The sequence below is a fragment of the Lutjanus erythropterus genome, chromosome 4 (assembly GCF_056507025.1).
Source record: "Lutjanus erythropterus isolate fLutEry1 chromosome 4, fLutEry1.hap2, whole genome shotgun sequence".
NCBI lineage: Eukaryota > Metazoa > Chordata > Actinopteri > Lutjaniformes > Lutjanidae > Lutjanus > Lutjanus erythropterus.
This window is the reverse complement of record NC_139320.1, coordinates 9333719-9350108: the sequence shown is the minus strand read 5'-3', so window position 1 is coordinate 9350108 and position 16390 is coordinate 9333719. Positions and strand designations below refer to the sequence as shown.

Below are 16390 nucleotides of genomic sequence, written 5' to 3'. Positions count from 1 at the left end.
GCTCCATTTGAGAAGAAACTGAGCATCTCTATTGGACTGAGCCCAACATCAGTTACAGTGGAGCCACATAAGCCATTTAAATGTTGGTTTTGCCTCCATGAACCTGTGACCATAAAAAGGCTCCAGTGCCTACAGTGAGTAATAATATTTTGTCAGTTCCACACGAGTTCCATATCTTGATGTTGGCTCTGTGTCGTGTTTTAGGTTTACATATGGTTAAATAAATACACCCACATATATTTGGTTAACACTGAGCTCTCTTGTTTTATAAAGTATTTATTCACTTTTCTGCCTTAGGGACAGTTTTGGTATTTGGATTCAGCAGATTAGTCTAAATATGTGGAAAGACACTCGCACATGGATTCACAGTCTAACAATGTCATGGTGAAATCTGAGAGATGTGTACAGCTCATGGCTTATGGGTTTCCTGTCTGTTAGTGTCATGACTGACAGCTCGAGATTCTACCACAGACAATGACCTTTACTGCTAGCAGACAGGTAGGAATTACACACAAACCACAATACTAAATCACAGGACGTTTCACAAGAAGGCTGTCGTATTGCTACGGCACAAAAATGGAGTTTCCTGCTAAAATATTGGTGGAAAGTGGAGCCATCCTGACTATCATAATTAGAGCACTTGGCACAACTCTTAACTTAGTTTCACCCACTCAGAGGCTGGACAACGTACTCATCTGCAGTCTGCCAGACGACACAAACTCTCTTTTAGCTGCCCACCCTATCATTAGCGCTCCAAACAAGTACAAGATACCTAGCTAACTGTCATTCTCTGCCCATTGTTGTATACTGTGGTGTAGACATGTAGCTATGAATAGGAGGAAAAGCCTATTTCAGGCAATTATACTCATCTGATCCTGCATAGTTAGAAGTCTTGGTGCCGACAAAACCTCTGAGGCTAAATCTTTGAAGTCACATTTAACTCTTTCCCAACTTTCTAAAAATGAAGTTTAAGTTAATTTGAGAGACTGACTGAGTCTGAAATAGTTTACTATGTAGTGATTCACATGGTAAAAAAAAACAAAAAAAAAAACTACTTATGTAATTTTAGTTCAGCATAATTTTAGTCATTGTATATTTACAGGCACAATATGCAATATTTTCCTAAAGAAATGTATAGACTCATATAACAGAATACCTTTCAGTCATCAGTGTGTGGCTGTATCCTGCCCGCTGCCTGTGTTTCCTTATTTTCTTCTTATTTTGCTGTGCTAAGCCTAACACATCTTCATATTCATATTCTTTACAAACAGCAACTGACAGATCCTGCATATACCTTTCACTGATGAATGAAGTGTGGATTTTTTTTTTATTCTCAGAAAATTGTCTAGAGTTTGGTTGGTAGCTCGTTAAATACATTCTTAAATACATTCCTCTTAGAAGTATTGGACTCTTGATCCCTGGTGCGTTTATGAGCAGCTCAGACAAATCCTACTAATCTTGGCCATCCTTGAAAATCTGTAGTTGTGTGAGATTTAATGTCTTCCTTCTCATAATGTCAAATAGCCTCAAAAGTGAATGATTTTGGACACAGCCAGTGTTTTTTCAACTAGCCACATACTGTTAGTTTGACACCACCTCTTGGAGTCTCATACTGATGCACAGGGGACACTGTACACTGGCTGTACGAGAGACTTCCAGGAAGTCTTTTTAATATGTTGCTTACACTGTGAAATGGTTGCAGTTTGGTTAGGTTTACGTGGCAAAACTACAAAGACAAAAACAGCAGCAATGCAGCATAGCGTTTCAGCTGTTACATCGCTCTTGATACCAGAAAGACTCCATTTTTAAAGAATTTGAAAATGTAAATCATGTCAGGGCATAGACCCAATAATTTGTTCATCTTTATAAATCAAGAATCAATAGATAGTACCAACATAGGCATCAGTGCTAAAAAAAATGTTTAAATTGAGAAATCAAATCGAATCATGACCTCGAAATCAAAAGTCAATTTGAATTGTGGAGTCGGAGAGTCATGACAACTCTGTTTCTAAGCTAACGTGAGCTAGTGTTGCAAACTGCTGGCGCTGTAGGGGAGCTAGAGACATTCGGGGACATGGATAAACGTTACATCCTGGAAAAAAAGTCCTGATTCCTTTACAAAGTCCGCAGGCTGTTAAAGACACCTGAGAAAATCTGACAGGGTTTCATTGGTTTAAGTTACGTTACAATCTTTTCACACATAGCAATAGAAAGCGATGAATACATGTAAATTGCTTCACATTGCCGAGTAGCTTTAAGGCACGTTAAAGGCTGCAGGTGCACTTCTGTAATAGCCTACTATCCTACATTTTGGTCAGAAACCAGGTCTTCTCTATCTTTTTGGCAAATTTCTTACTGAAGTACCAGATCTGACAAAACACCTGTTCATACTCAAATAACATTTGACGTCAGGAGACAAACTTGTAACAAACACTCCTCCGCTCTTATCATCACATAATTTTCTCTACAGCGTGACAGTCAAGATAGCATATCTCTATGGATGAGTCAACAGTGGAAACAGGTGAAATATTTCACATTTTATTTTGTTCCGCTCATACAGCTCAACAAACTGCTCTCACCAACTGACACACTCATACTGGTAAGTACCATTTGGAGTTGGACAGCACAGCCAATGACTGAGTCACTTATATATGTGCACACAGATTTATCCTGATGACATTACAAACATCATAAATGATTACTATGTAACATACATAATGACATACAGTATTTCATACAACTGCTCTGTATTGCTGTTTGATCAGTTATTGGCCCAGAAGGAACAGATAAATAGACAGAGCTGAATGACAGGCTTCTGAAAAATAAGAAGCAAACATAGAATCAGTCTCTTTGGTGATTTCACCTCTTTACTGGATCATTTCACAAGAGAAGAGAGCTCCAACGTACTGACCGACACAGATGGACAATTATCTGTTTAAGGCCCTGACTGCAATGACAAAGAAAGACCCTGTGATCATCCAAACCGGTGGGTGGTGCAGGGAGCATGCAGATCGTAAACCTACATCTCAAGGACAGCAGATGCATTTACCTGCTATGTATCTAACTCACACCACTGGTCCAAAGGCCATTGCATGGCAAGACTTCAGTGATGTGTTTGGACTGTGTGTGATAAGTGCAATGTACAGTGGCACCGCCCAACTTATTGCTGCAACTCTGTAACAGTAAAAACTGGCTTTTCTTAAACACTTAAGGTGAAGCTTTTCAGTTAACTGAAGCTACAAAAACCTGCAGCAGGCATGTGTTACCCAGTATAGGTTGGCTAATCAGCATCAATCGGCATTTGGTGTACTCTGTTAATGTTTCATGGCATCAATCTCATGTAGTCAGTGTGTATTAGTGTATTAGTTTACAGACCTCTAAGGGTCAGTGTCCACCAAAGCATGTTCTCTCATCTGTTCTGGAAATGCCCAGCTGGGAGCACTTGAGAGGTGCAGTTTTCAGCTCTGGTTGTATTGATAATATCTACAGAAGTAGCGCTTAATTTATGTTTTGCAAGTACTTAATTTCCCAGATAATTTGTGTTATCAGGAATACTGAATGTAAAATGCTGGCACAAGGTAGAGCTGCCCACTAGCTGAAGTCCTTGCTCTAGATGAAGGAAAGGCTGAAGATGATCTTGGTGAGTACCAGTACGTAGTTCATTCAAGGAGTACTAGCAGGACACAGCTGGTAGTAGTCTATTTGTCCTGCCCCTCCTCCACTGTGATTGGATAGCTGGGTAAAAATTAACCTGACTCATCGGATGTGATGATAGTCGGGCTATAAGCCTGCCTCTGGTCGCCTGCTTGAGGCGGCACATGCCATATCTGCTATCTGTGTTTTCAAAGTCACTATTGGAAACAACTGCAACCTTCGAGGTAGGAACCTACACACTGAAAATGGAAAATTAGCACCTGGGTCACATACTAGCAGCTTTTACCTTTTCTTTTGACATTTTAATGCCAGGGCTCGCCTCCCCACATGCAAATGTTTTCCCCAACACTATTTTGCAGGGGCACCATTGCTGCATCCTGAGCTTAGCGCAGCCAAATAAAACTGTGAAGAGAAAAGCAAACAAGCCAGAGTGTCTTTCCCCTATAGCAGATTAGACCTTTCTCCAGACCTGTGGAGACCTGTGGCCCTATGAGGCTGGTGAAAACTGACAATGAAAGCACACTTTGGTGGACACAAGAGTGACAGCTGTATCAGCCCTTCAAAATGTGGCACAGACACAAGCTGGCATTCATAAACTGTTGTATGAGCTTGAAGTTATAGAGAACTGAATGGTGGGACTACAACATGTTCAAACCACAGTTTCACTCACAGATTTAAAAAAGAATTTATACTCATTTACACATGATTGTGATCCAAAAGAGAATGAGTTAAACAAGTTCTGATTTAGGAAACAAGGTGCACAACTGGCTTTGACTTTCAGCAGTGAATTATTGCATCTTTGATTGGGGATTTAAGCTGAGCAGCGTATTAACTTTATGTTCTGATTTCAGTGAAATAAATGGGGCTGAATTACAGTGTAAAACACATAAAATAATATACTTTGTTAAAGAAGGGTATGAAATCAGAGACGCACAGTAGGAGAAGTATACTTTTAGTACATAACATCAGCGTCTGAACACCTCCCCTTCAAGTCAGCTCATATTTCCTTTTGGACGTGTCCAGTATGATATGCAGTCCATGTGCCATAAAACTTTATTAGCTCCATAATTTTTGGTTGAATGCTGCTCACAGTCATATTTAACAGTTCAGACTGGCTCAGAGGAGCAGGCAGTGGTTACAGCCTGGTGCTCTCTGTCTTTTAGGCATCAACGAGGGGATCTTTGAAAATATCCCAAACCTGCAACAACTCTACAGCGCAGGCAGACACACTCTGCCTCTGTTGTTCCACTGAATTAAAGTCATTCTGGCCGACACATTTTGGGTCGTCCACGTGAACGTAAAGAGTCCTTACATCCATCTCAGTCCACGCCAATAAGTCAGCAGTTCCAGTTTTATCATCAGTCACAGGGAAATTGTCTCCTCCCTCCTTACTGGACGCACACATACTTCTTCCACCAGGACTTGGAGAGCATCTTCATCTTATCAGCTGTACTGCGGACCTTCCTCTCTCGCCTCGCTCTCCTGTCAGAATGACGCAGCCCTACAGAAATGGCCGCATCAAACACCTCCTTCAGATTCTTTTGCGTCAGCGCCGAGCACTCGATGTACGTCACCGCCCCGATTTTTTCAGACAGCGCCCTGGCGTCTTCCTCTGGCACCGGCCTCTCCCTCCGCCTCGCCAGCTCGATCAGCACTTTGACGTCCTGCCGCAGATCGCACTGCGTGCCTACGAGGAGGATGGGCGTGAGAGGGCAGCGGCGGCGGATTTCGGGGACCCACTTCTCCCAGACGTTCTGAAAGGAGGCGGGGCTGACCACGCTGAAGCAGAGCAGCAGGGCGTCAGTCCGGCTGTAGCAGAAGTGGCGGAGTTTGTCGAATTCATCCTAATGGAGACAGAAATAAATAATTAGTAATGTGGTGATGTCCAATGCAGGTGGATATAGGGTTACAAATTTGGTGCATTTTCCTTAACCCTTTTTTAGTTTTTCCCCCCTCACGTCTTTCTCATTTTTATTTGCAGTTTAAGTTTCCTTTTTGAACAAATGGCTATTAATCTGTTTGAGTTTTTTTTAGGGGAAAAAAGTAAAAATTCTCTGATTCCAGTGAATATTTTCTTGTTTCTTTCATCCTCTATGAGAGTAAACTTTAAAAAAAAAAATCCCACCATATTCTGACATTTGTTAGACCAAACAACTAATTGATTAGTTGAGGAAATAGCTGACAGATAAATTGATAATGAAAATAAGCATTAATTGCAGCCCTGAATTATTTCCTTTCACCTCTCACCTAGACTGACCACACAATACGACACTATCAGTAATCGCCTCACTGGTCAACACACTCACAGGAGAGGGAAATGTGCCAGTAACAGTTCAATAAAAACAAGCTAAATGGTATTTATATTGTGCTAATATGCAGTATACACAAGTCCTGCCCACGCATTTATATAATCTACTGTAAATCTCTTAAATTAACACGTTGGAGCCACACAGCTTTGACTAACAAGGGCCTCCCACACCCTTGAGTATACAGATTAAGAAAATGTCTGGCAGAAACCTGCCACAAACCACTCCTTCCTCTAAACCCTCTCAGCTCCTTCTGACTTTAAAACACAAGCACATCTGCAGAAACAGTCATGTAGATTTGAAGCTCAACAAATGCAGTGGACACTTATCAACTTGTGAGTTTCCCACACAAGCTTTGGCTGCGACTTGTGATCTAATGACGTATGTCCATCTGCAGAATATACAGACATCAACATCTCTGAGTAAGGAACAGCTTTGTTTATCAGCCTTGGTGGCAGCTGTTATCATTTTTCTCCAGACCATTTCTTTCTTCTTTCTTTCTGCCTCGACTCTATCTCGCTATCTCGCTCCCTCTCTACCCCTCTCTGTCTCTCTCATCTCTTGTTTTTTGGCACACCCCGACCTGTTTCTGGCACCAGCTCCCCTCTTATGAAATTGCATAAGTACAGTAAGTGTGTGCCGACTTTTATCTGCCCATATTTGCCCTAGCTTGCCTGCATGTGTGTGCGTCTGTGTGTGTACTTCTACCACTGCGTGCAGCTTGCAACATGCTGTGAGGTTTACACGTATTAGGCGTTTGTTGAAATGCCTCGTTCCACTTTACAGCCAAGTTGTCTTTGATTCTGTGCAGAACTGGCAGTGCCCTCACAGCGATTGTGAATGTCAAATATGCTGCTCCCAGGGCAGGGTTCTATTGAGCTGGATTATGAAACAACTACACACGCTCCAGGGGAAAAAAAAACAAAACACTCTTTCACAACCTGTTCCTTCCATCACTGCCCTCCAGTACCAACAAAATAATGAGTCAATAACTTTTGTGCGCTCCCTGTACCACCCGTGTCCTGAACAGCAGAGAGACACAGGAGGAATGTTTTTTTTGCGTCATCACCTTCAGCCAAACCTACGGGCTTTTCCCTCTCCTTCAGCACCCTGTCACTGCATCCTCTCCTATGGAGTAATGTTATTATCACTGCAGATGGAGACTGACAGCAGGAATTTTGTAATTTCTATACAGATGAGCTACCTGAAAAGGCAGGCACGAGGCCAACATGAAGAATGAAAAGCTGAAAGTAAAGGCAACATGGGCACAACCACAAATACAGTAAGTCTCTAACTATGAATGCTTGATTTTTTAAATTTATTTTCAGTTAACTGATTAGTTGTTTACTCTATTATATGTCAAAAATAGTGAAATTTACCCTCAAAGAGTCCCAGTTGTCAAGGTGTCCAGCTCAAATAGCTAATTTAATCAGATTTACAACAATGTAAAAACGATAAATGCCACACATCTTCACATTTGAGGAGCTGGAAGGGGTGAATGTTTGTCTTTTATGCTGTGCTTAATAAATAAGAGATTCATAAATAGTAAGGTAACAAGAAACAGCCATGCTAGCAGCTTTGTGAGGCTGTGCTCAGGCACTACAGTGCAGAGCTAAATGCTAAAGTCAGCATGCTAACATGCTCATAATAATGACGCTAGCATGCTGATGTTAACCAGGTATAATTTGTACCATTTTAACAATCATATCTTAGCATGTTAACATGTTAACGTTTGCTAATTAGCACTAAACATTTATATTCAAAAATATTTACCAGAACAGGATTATGCCTGTTTCAGTTTGGGTGTCCCGCGTCCAGATCAGTATCCGTAAAGTCCTAAGATGCCCCAGTTTACAACATTTGCTATCAAATATTCTCAGCTTTCCCCACTATTAAAATAATAATTAGAATATCACACTTGTTTTTAGTGCTTACATAAACATTTATCATGAATCTCTCCTACTTATTCTGACCCAAACCAATAAAAAATGATGCACAATGCACCACATGCTGAATTCAATACTGATTTGTCTGTATGTGTCAACCAGTCGTTGTCAGAGCTGTCGCTATCCTATGAGTGACAGGCAAGTGTCATAGACTTTGAGAACCTTTCATTATGCTATTGGTTAGCTGTCATGACAAAGAGGAAGTTGAGCTTCTTTAAAGAACTCCAGGAGCCTTACTCCTTCCTTCATAAACTACATGGCATGACAAAATGCTGCACTGATGGGTTGAGGTGAGCTTGGTAAGTATAGTTAGTGCTAAAATAACGAGCCCCCGTCCTGATGAAAATGTCTATGGGGTGTACATATGTGCTTACATGTGCACATGCATGAATGTGCAGTAAAGGTCTCAGTTTGGAGGTTTGAAAATATGGTTATTTTAATTATGATTCCTCTAAATGAAAGGTCAGGGGATCACAGAAGTCACTATCCTCTGTGAATCATGAATATGTGTATATAATTTCATGGCCATCCATTCATAGTCGTCGAAATATTTCAGTCTGGACCAAAGTAGTGGACCAGCCGACCAACTGGCATTCATTAAGCCAATGACCTGGACAAAAAGTGACATTTCGGTGTAACTGAGGCTGCAGGGCATTCACTGTGATCCTCATGTGTCTTTCCAGGGTGCCAAATGGTACAATATGTGTTTGTGTGTGAACACAACTCACCTGTCCTGCAGTGTCACACAACTGTAGTCTCACTGGGTTTCCATCCACCTGAACCACAGCTGTGGGCACAGAAAAACAGAGACAGAGAAAATAAGCCACAGCTGTCAACATCACTTTAAGCCCGCTGTAAAGGCTCCACCTGACACTTCAGAAGCTAACACACACACACACACACACACACACACACACACACACACACACACAGAATAATCAGTGGAATAAACAAAAGGTTGCCAGTTGAAAACACAGAGACCCCCTGCTCGGCTCTTCCAGCTCACAGACGGCCCGCTCTGTCTCGCCCACCCACTCTGCCAGTTACTGTTGAGACCACAACACTTTACTGTCGCTCTGCTCGGACCTCGCTGTGAGCTTTGTTGTCTGCTGTGTTTTGACAGAGGCCATTCCATGGTTGTCTAATGGGGGGGGGGGGGTTAAAAACAGAGTGGATTCTGTTTGTTCAGTGACTCTCTTCCAATAGGCCTCATTCTAGATTGGAAAAGTGGATGAGTCATCTTACAGCGAGTTTCATTATAGGGCCGTTTATTCTTTTCAGAAGAGCGAGCACAATGCAGAGCAGCAGGCACATGGAAACATTTACAATACGCCTGGAGTGTGTGGTCGGTCATACCACCTGATCAAAGAGTTCGCTGGAACTATTCAAGTAATAGGACAGGCGTCACAGCAGCCTGCTTTAACAAAAGGGAGGAGAAAGAGCGGGAGAAGAGAAAGAAAGGAGAACTGGCATTGTGTAATCATTTCCTAATCCCGGACATATGATACCGCTTTGATTTTCTGGACCAAAACTCTCTCTTCTCGTACCCTCTCCCCTGCGTCTCCTCTGCCACCTGTGGCGTTGCATAAGTGCTCAGAAGTCAGCTTTCAAGAGGACGCTCTTGATTCCGGGCACAGAGAAATGACATCACCATTAAGGGCCCCCAACTGCACAATCAGTCTCTGTCAGGCCGGGACGAAAGACAATCTGTGCCTCTGAGCCAGTGCGACAGATGTGCCCATTCCAGTGTAGAGGAGAGGGCTCGCGGGTCAAGGCGGACAACAATAGGCAGAGTTGTGCAACCAAAACCCCTGAACCAGAGACGCTGCCGCTCTGTTCTGTAGGGGAGGGTGGAGCCAGTGCTCGTCTGAGGGCGCTGTGTGTTCTCAGAGAAGGTTTTATTAGATGTGTGTTGGCCAAGTTGTTAGTTTTACTGCTCATTGGTAAAACGTCAGAAAATAACTTAGATTAGTGACAAAAATGCTGAAGTTTTAACATCAGTTTTACAGGATACAAAGTCAAGAATCCATTCTGTAATTTTAGTAGTTTTATTATTATTTTCACTAACAATTAATCTGTTGATAATTTTCTCAATTAATCCATTAACTGTTTGGTCCATAAATTGTCAGTAAATGGTGCAAAATGTTAATCACTGATTCCTTGAGCCAAGATGAGGTCAAAGGTTTTGTTTTGCCCACGACCCCAAGATGTTTACATTTGAGAAACTGAAATCAGACAATATGAACATTTTTTCTTTAAATGATTCAATACGATTAACTGATTGTCAAAATAGCTTGTGATTAATTCAACAGTAATTGATTAATTGACTAATGGTTGCAGCACTACAGTTTATACTCCTGTATCCAGCAGTGACAATAACAGCTGATAATTCTATAATAAAGCAGCAAAGATTGGTTGATTAATTGATTAGTCAATTGAAATAAAATCAATCGCCCACTATTCTGATATTGTTTAACTGTTTGGGCAAAAGAAGTACTTTGAAGACATCACTTTGGAAAAACTGAGAAATTGTGATGAGTGTCTTCTGTGATTTTGTAGACCAGGTGGTGTCAAAGTGTTAGACTGTTGGCCCCGCCTTGGAGAAAGGTGTGATTTAGTTGCCCAATGTGGCATTTTACTTGCCCTGGGCTGGTGGACAAGCATTGTTGCTCAGTCCTGCATGATTATGTTATTTGATCCCACAGACACTCAACAATTAATAAGAAAAGTTTCTGTCTCTGGGGAAAAAAAAACAGTAAAATTTCCCAGTACTGTATCTCTGAACTAAGTCTTTAACCAAATCAAACACATAATATTTTTCACCGAGCCTCCCCTGGACCTGTGTGGAGCCCCCCTCTGCCTCCCACCTCAGTTCTAGACTGAACCATTCATTTGAAAATAAACTGCTGGTTAATTGAAAATGAAAATTGTTAGTTGCAACTCTAATGTCAAGTATTCATTCCTTAATTTTAAATAAGCATAAAAAAGTCTCGATGTGATTTGTCTTATATCAGTACTGTCAGTTGACACTCCTGTATCCAGCAGGGACATTAACAGCTGTTAGTTATACTGTATAATGGAAAAAGTGAAGTTTGTAGAGTTTCTAAAGAAAAACTCAGGAGGGACCTTCTGATGATGTGATCATGGAGCAATAAAAGGTGATCAACAGGTCACAGGTGTATTTTTTCCTGCTAACACTGATCAGTTTAAAAAAAGATCCCCCTTTGAAATATTTTTCCTCTCCTCTTAGTATTTTGCAGTAAACAAAGCCTGCTGGGACTAGTGAGACAGTTTGGAAAGTGGAACTGTGCCAAATGGAAAACCAGGGAGGACAACCCGTGTGCATTAACACTGATGGAAGACAGATAACAGGAAACACAAACACATCATAACAATGGAATAACAGGGTAAATGTCAGAATGGGCGGGTGCTCTGAAAACAGGCAAAGTTGAGGAAAGGTTCAGTGAAAATTAGTGAAATAGTTGAGGCAGGTAGAAACAAAATGACTGACTTCTGAAGTGGAACAAATGTCATATAAGTTTCAAGTTATTTTATCATCTTTGCAAATCCACATCTATAATCTAGAGCTCCATATTTGAAAATGTGATGCTGTTAAAGTCAAATGGCCTTTATTGTCAGGATGTTTGCATTGCCAAAGCAAGTGTTAAATACTAAAACAAAAGAAAAGTGTACATAAACATAAGAATAATAAGTTTTAAAACTATTTAGATATTCCATTAATCAGTCTGAGTATTTTTTGAGAAACAATTTGAAATTCTCTGATTTCTAGAATATTTTCTGGTTTATTTACTCATTTCTGACAATAAACTGAGAATCTTTGGATTACAGGCGACACAAGACATTTGAGGACGTCATCTTGGGCTTTGTGAAACAGTGATCATCATTTTTTCCTGTTCTGCAGATTAATTGACAAACTAATCGGTATTTGCAGCTCTACTGTCATGACATTACTTGATCTGTATTTCCCTATTTTGAACTAATAATGCACTGAAGCAAACTGTAGACTAAAGATGTGAAAAAGTCTAAAATATCAATATGTTTCTTTTGCCTACCTGAGAAGTCATCAAACGCAGTAGGGACGTATTTTGTCGGGTATCCATTGGTCGTGTAACTGACCACCAGGCTGGTTTTACCCACCGCTCCGTCTCCGAGCAGGATGCACTTCAGCAGCCGCTCCTGCGGCTGCCCCGGCCGGGCGGGTTTGGGGTTGTGTGGGGGCACCGGAGGGGCCATGGTCCGTCCGTAATCCATGCTGACTGGAGGTGACATTCAATCGGCCAGCACTTCACCTCAGAGGAGCCACCATGAGAACCGGGTTCCTCCTCCTTTGCTACAAGCCTCACAAATGCTGCGGGATTCGTGCGTGAACGCTGTCCTCCTGTCTGTCCTCCTGTCTGTCCCGCACGCTGCAGGTCCACTGAGGCAGATGACAGACTGAGCTCTGAACGTGAGGGCGGGTCTACAGGGTTATATCTTCACGTTGATTTGACTAATCCCACCCACTTCACCTCCCAGCAGCGCACGGCTGGACACACAGGTGGAATAACTAAAAAAAAAGTTTATTTCTTTAGAAAATTACTCTTACTTTACACTTTGGGGGGAAATTCAAAAGGATAAAAACACCCACAATCAATTCTCTTTATTTGTTTTGTTTTATTTCTATATAGTAATTAATACACACAGTGCAACCAATGCGACTCCGTGCGGGCAAGTAAAGACTTGTCCCCACCAGTGAGAAGAGGACAGCCTTGATGTCCATTTTGAACATGACACATAAAGGACTGAAATTACAAACCTACTCAGACCCTCTGACCTACTTTAAGTTGGAGCCAGGAGGAGCAGTCGGGGGCAGAGATGTCTCACACAAATCCAAAATTCAAAAGTACCTTTCCCTCTGATTGGACAGATTTTCAAACTGTCCAGTTACTGCTGTCTTCTTGTGTCCTCAGCCCAACCTGTCAGACACACTTGGAGAATGGAGGGAAAGTGATTTCTTGACTTTTGTCGCCTCCTGGTGGTTCAGACCTGAACACTCACAGGGCGCATGTGGAATATACCGGTGCTGGGGGGATGTACTCTCATTCTTTACTTTAGTAAAAATACTAATACCACACCGTAAAAGTACAAGCCCTGCATAGCGTAGAAAATATTACTAAGAGTCATAAGTACGTAAGTATCATCAAAAATACTCAATGCCCCTGTGACCACTATTATATAAGATGTTAGAATATTATTACTCATACAATAATATAAAAACAGGATTTTACAGATGTAGTTGGTTGAAGTGAAGCTCATGTAAAACTATTTTATATAAGACAACAGCTAATTATTTTCCTCATAGATAAATTAATCTCCTAATGATTTTCTATAGTAATCCATGTGATTGTTTTGTTTGTACATTTTCAGAAAATAGTGACTCTATAGTCCAAAACCTCAAAATTATTAAAATAATGACATGAAAAGGCATAAAAAAGCATTAGAAAATGAATAAAATGGAAACTGATACCATTCAACAGTTTCAGCTCTTCTTGTGTGTACAGTAGTTTGATTAATAAAGTAACATATGTTTTAAGTTCTTTGTGTATTTGAATGAAATCTTAATCTGTAAAATAACTAGTAACTAAAGCTGTTATAAATTTGGTGAAAAGTACAATATGTCACTCTGAGCTGTATTGGAGTAGAAGTAGAAAGTATACTTTATGAAAAAAGCACAATAACCTCAAATTTGTAGTTAAGTAAAGTAACTGAGTAAATGTAATCTGTGACAGTCACTGGTAAATGCATATGCAGCATCTTAACTTTAAATCAGATGTGCCCATGCAGATAAAAAAAAAAAAAAAATCTGACTTATTAACCCTGGAGTTTCTAATGAATCTACATGAACTCAAACCTCTCTGGGGGTCCAAGCTGAAACTGTGGGGACACACGTTACGTACAACTTGTATACATGTGTGAGGTCTGCATTTGTGTTATCTGTCCATATTGAAAATCTGTGAAAAAGTCACACTATACGCTTTTATCTTTCCAGTGTGTTTATTTTTCCAAGATTAAAACTCTAGTTATTTTCAAGAATACAAAATTATCAGTGTACTACTTTAATGCATGTAATGAACTAAATTAACTAAAAGTTACTTCCCTGTTTGGATTTAGTTTATTTTTCATCCACACAGCCAGCATGTGTTAGTGAGACAGTTCAATGAAAATGATGAGTTTGACTAGATTAACAGCAGTTTAGTTCAAATAGACTTTGATAAGACAGATCTCAGTGGATCAAACTGTGTGTATGCTAAGCAGTGAGGACAAGTAAGGACATTAGTGTCTTTAATTTCCCTGTTATCGCCACAGAAAACTGCTACAGGAGGCCAGAGTGTGTGTGTGCAATTACTGTAGGTCCAATACTAAGCAGCACATGATGTCTAAGGCTATCAGGCCACCATGTCTGGGTTTCATGGATCTGTGAACATAACAACACTTTCACTGCAATAATAAGGCAGAGGAACAGACACATTCTGGTGAGAGCAAGTGCTAAAGGGAAATGTGGACTTGAGCTGCTGAGTATCCTGAATAATTTTATTATTCCTAAAATTGATCTACTTACAATTCTGTATAAGATACCATGATCATGGCACACATACTATCACACAAATATTGTACATGTACAAAACACCATTCTCAGGAAGGCAATGGGCAGGTAATGAGAAGTGGTTACGGGAGGAGAAATCGCTGTAAGCTGTTGTCAGCAGTTGTAAGTACTGTGAGTTAGGGATGCACGATAATATCGGCACGTCGTCAGTATTGGCTGGAAATGAACATTTCTGCCGATATGACAGGTCAATAAGATGACGCTTCAATTATGTCATGCCACACACGTATGTCTGCACTGCAAGGGTTTTTTTTTTTTGGAGTATCTGAAACATAAAGCAAAGTTGCTGTTTGGAATGATTGCTCAGCATCTGTCATGCGAGGAGAAGCCAAACTACATTCCTTCAACACTACAAATTAAACTTCCCATCCTAAGAACTGTCCTCTTGATCATTTCAACAAATTTGTGAGGAACAGAGAAAACAATACTGTCAGCAGTAGTTGTCTTATTTTGCTCTGTAAATTTGTACGCTTTGAAAATTGTTCTATTTTACATCTGCATCTGCGAGTGGACCATAATGATAAGAGTAGCCATAATAATGTGTTAATTTTGGATATGAGGGGGGCTTGATGTTCTCTGCAGTATAGTAAAATATGTGTACATACTGGCATTTGGCCAAAATGAGGCTGAAAATTTTGGCATATCAGATATCGGCAAAAATCCAATATCGTGCATCCCTACTGTGAATCATATCATGCACTGTAACCTGCAGTTAAAAAGGCACCTGCTGTATTTCACTCCCACATTCCCCGACATCACACAGAAACCTCAGAGGATCTGAAAGCACGTTTTGTATCATCTGATCCTAAAACAAACACTGACACCTCAAGTGTGAAGTGATTTCATTCCATTCATGATACATCTTAATTACTGGACGTGTAGCAGAAGAATCTATCTCTATCTCTCTGAATATTATGTTTCAACTTCCCATTTACATCAGTGAATGAGGAAAAACAACACCCAGTGGTGTAAGTAAGGTAGAAATGTGAGAAAATATGACCAGGAATAAAAAAAAAAAAACACTAAAAACCTCAAATGTGAATGTATGGAAGCCCACTACTGCCTCTGTGATGAAAAAAGGACCCTGAAAATTATTATAATGAGAAACTTATTCCTAAATACTATGCTAGTCTTTCAAAATAATGACTCAGGCTGGGTTGCATCAACAAAGATTTAACCCTGTTTAAATCTTGGTTTAACTTGGTTAACATTTTTTTTTTAAATATTTTAGCTGGCCAATAAACTATGTAACTTAAAATCAAACTTTTTAGCTAGTAAGCAAACAATGCCATGTTAGCTAGCTAGAAAACCTAAAAAAAAACAAAAAACAAAACTTTTTAGCTAATGAGCAAACAACATGACTTAAAAAACAACTTTTAGCAAGCTAGCAAACAATGCAAGGCTTTGTTAAGAAACACAGGGCAGCTGGAAATGACTATTTTTTCCTGTGTTCATGTTTTTTTTCACTTACTAGTTTCCAACAGCACACACGTTTTATTTCATTTCATTCTAATTTGCATAAGTGAGCGTCTTCATATAAACTATTGGACATCACTAAACTTGGATTTGACTGAACAGAGATTAGTTTTGAATTGTGCAACACGGCTCTGCTCATCTTCAAACCTGCTCGTTTTAAACCTAGTTTGCTGTACTGTGATTAGACCTAATCTTAAATTAAATTAATATTTGTTGGTGCAGTCTTCGTATATAAAACTAATGACTAAGAGGATCCTTTTTCCATCACAACAGCTGAAATGAGCTTCCATATGAATGACAGTGAAAGTCTGTGTGGAGGAAAAGAAACAGAAAGTTGTAGAAAA

The 16390-nt window shown here is 40.2% G+C and overlaps 1 protein-coding gene across 2 annotated transcripts; it reads right to left on the bottom strand.

Annotated features, from left to right (window-relative positions):
* Positions 1-4155: 4155 nt before the first annotated feature.
* Positions 4156-12360, bottom strand: rhoub (ras homolog family member Ub). 2 transcript variants are annotated; one of them, XM_084716907.1, is made up of 3 exons: positions 11979-12360; positions 11129-11212; positions 4156-5499 (listed from the first exon to the last, which is right to left on the bottom strand). In XM_084716907.1, exons 1-3 carry the CDS (start codon positions 12194-12196, stop codon positions 5043-5045), a joined length of 759 nt encoding a protein of 252 aa, XP_084573033.1. In that variant the 5' UTR covers positions 12197-12360; the 3' UTR covers positions 4156-5042. The 2 variants fall into 2 exon arrangements, with proteins under 2 accessions (XP_084573033.1, XP_084573031.1); XM_084716905.1 differs by lacking the exon at positions 11129-11212 and adding an exon at positions 8635-8693 and having other exon boundaries at positions 4156-5498; positions 11980-12355.
* Positions 12361-16390: the final 4030 nt, after the last annotated feature.

Excerpts from the sequence above, each read along its gene's own strand:
- rhoub (XM_084716907.1), bottom strand. The coding sequence starts at position 12,196 with ATGTCACCTCCAGTCAGCATGGATTACGGACGGACCATGGCCCCTCCG. Across the intron at positions 11,213-11,978 it reads GCGTTTGATGACTTCTCAGG|GTTCCACTTTCCAAACTGTC; the intron begins TAGGCAAAAGAA and ends CCATTTGGCACA. Across the intron at positions 5,500-11,128 it reads AGAGGAAAAATATTTCAAAG|GGATGAATTCGACAAACTCC; the intron begins GGGGATCTTTTT and ends CTGTCTCCATTA.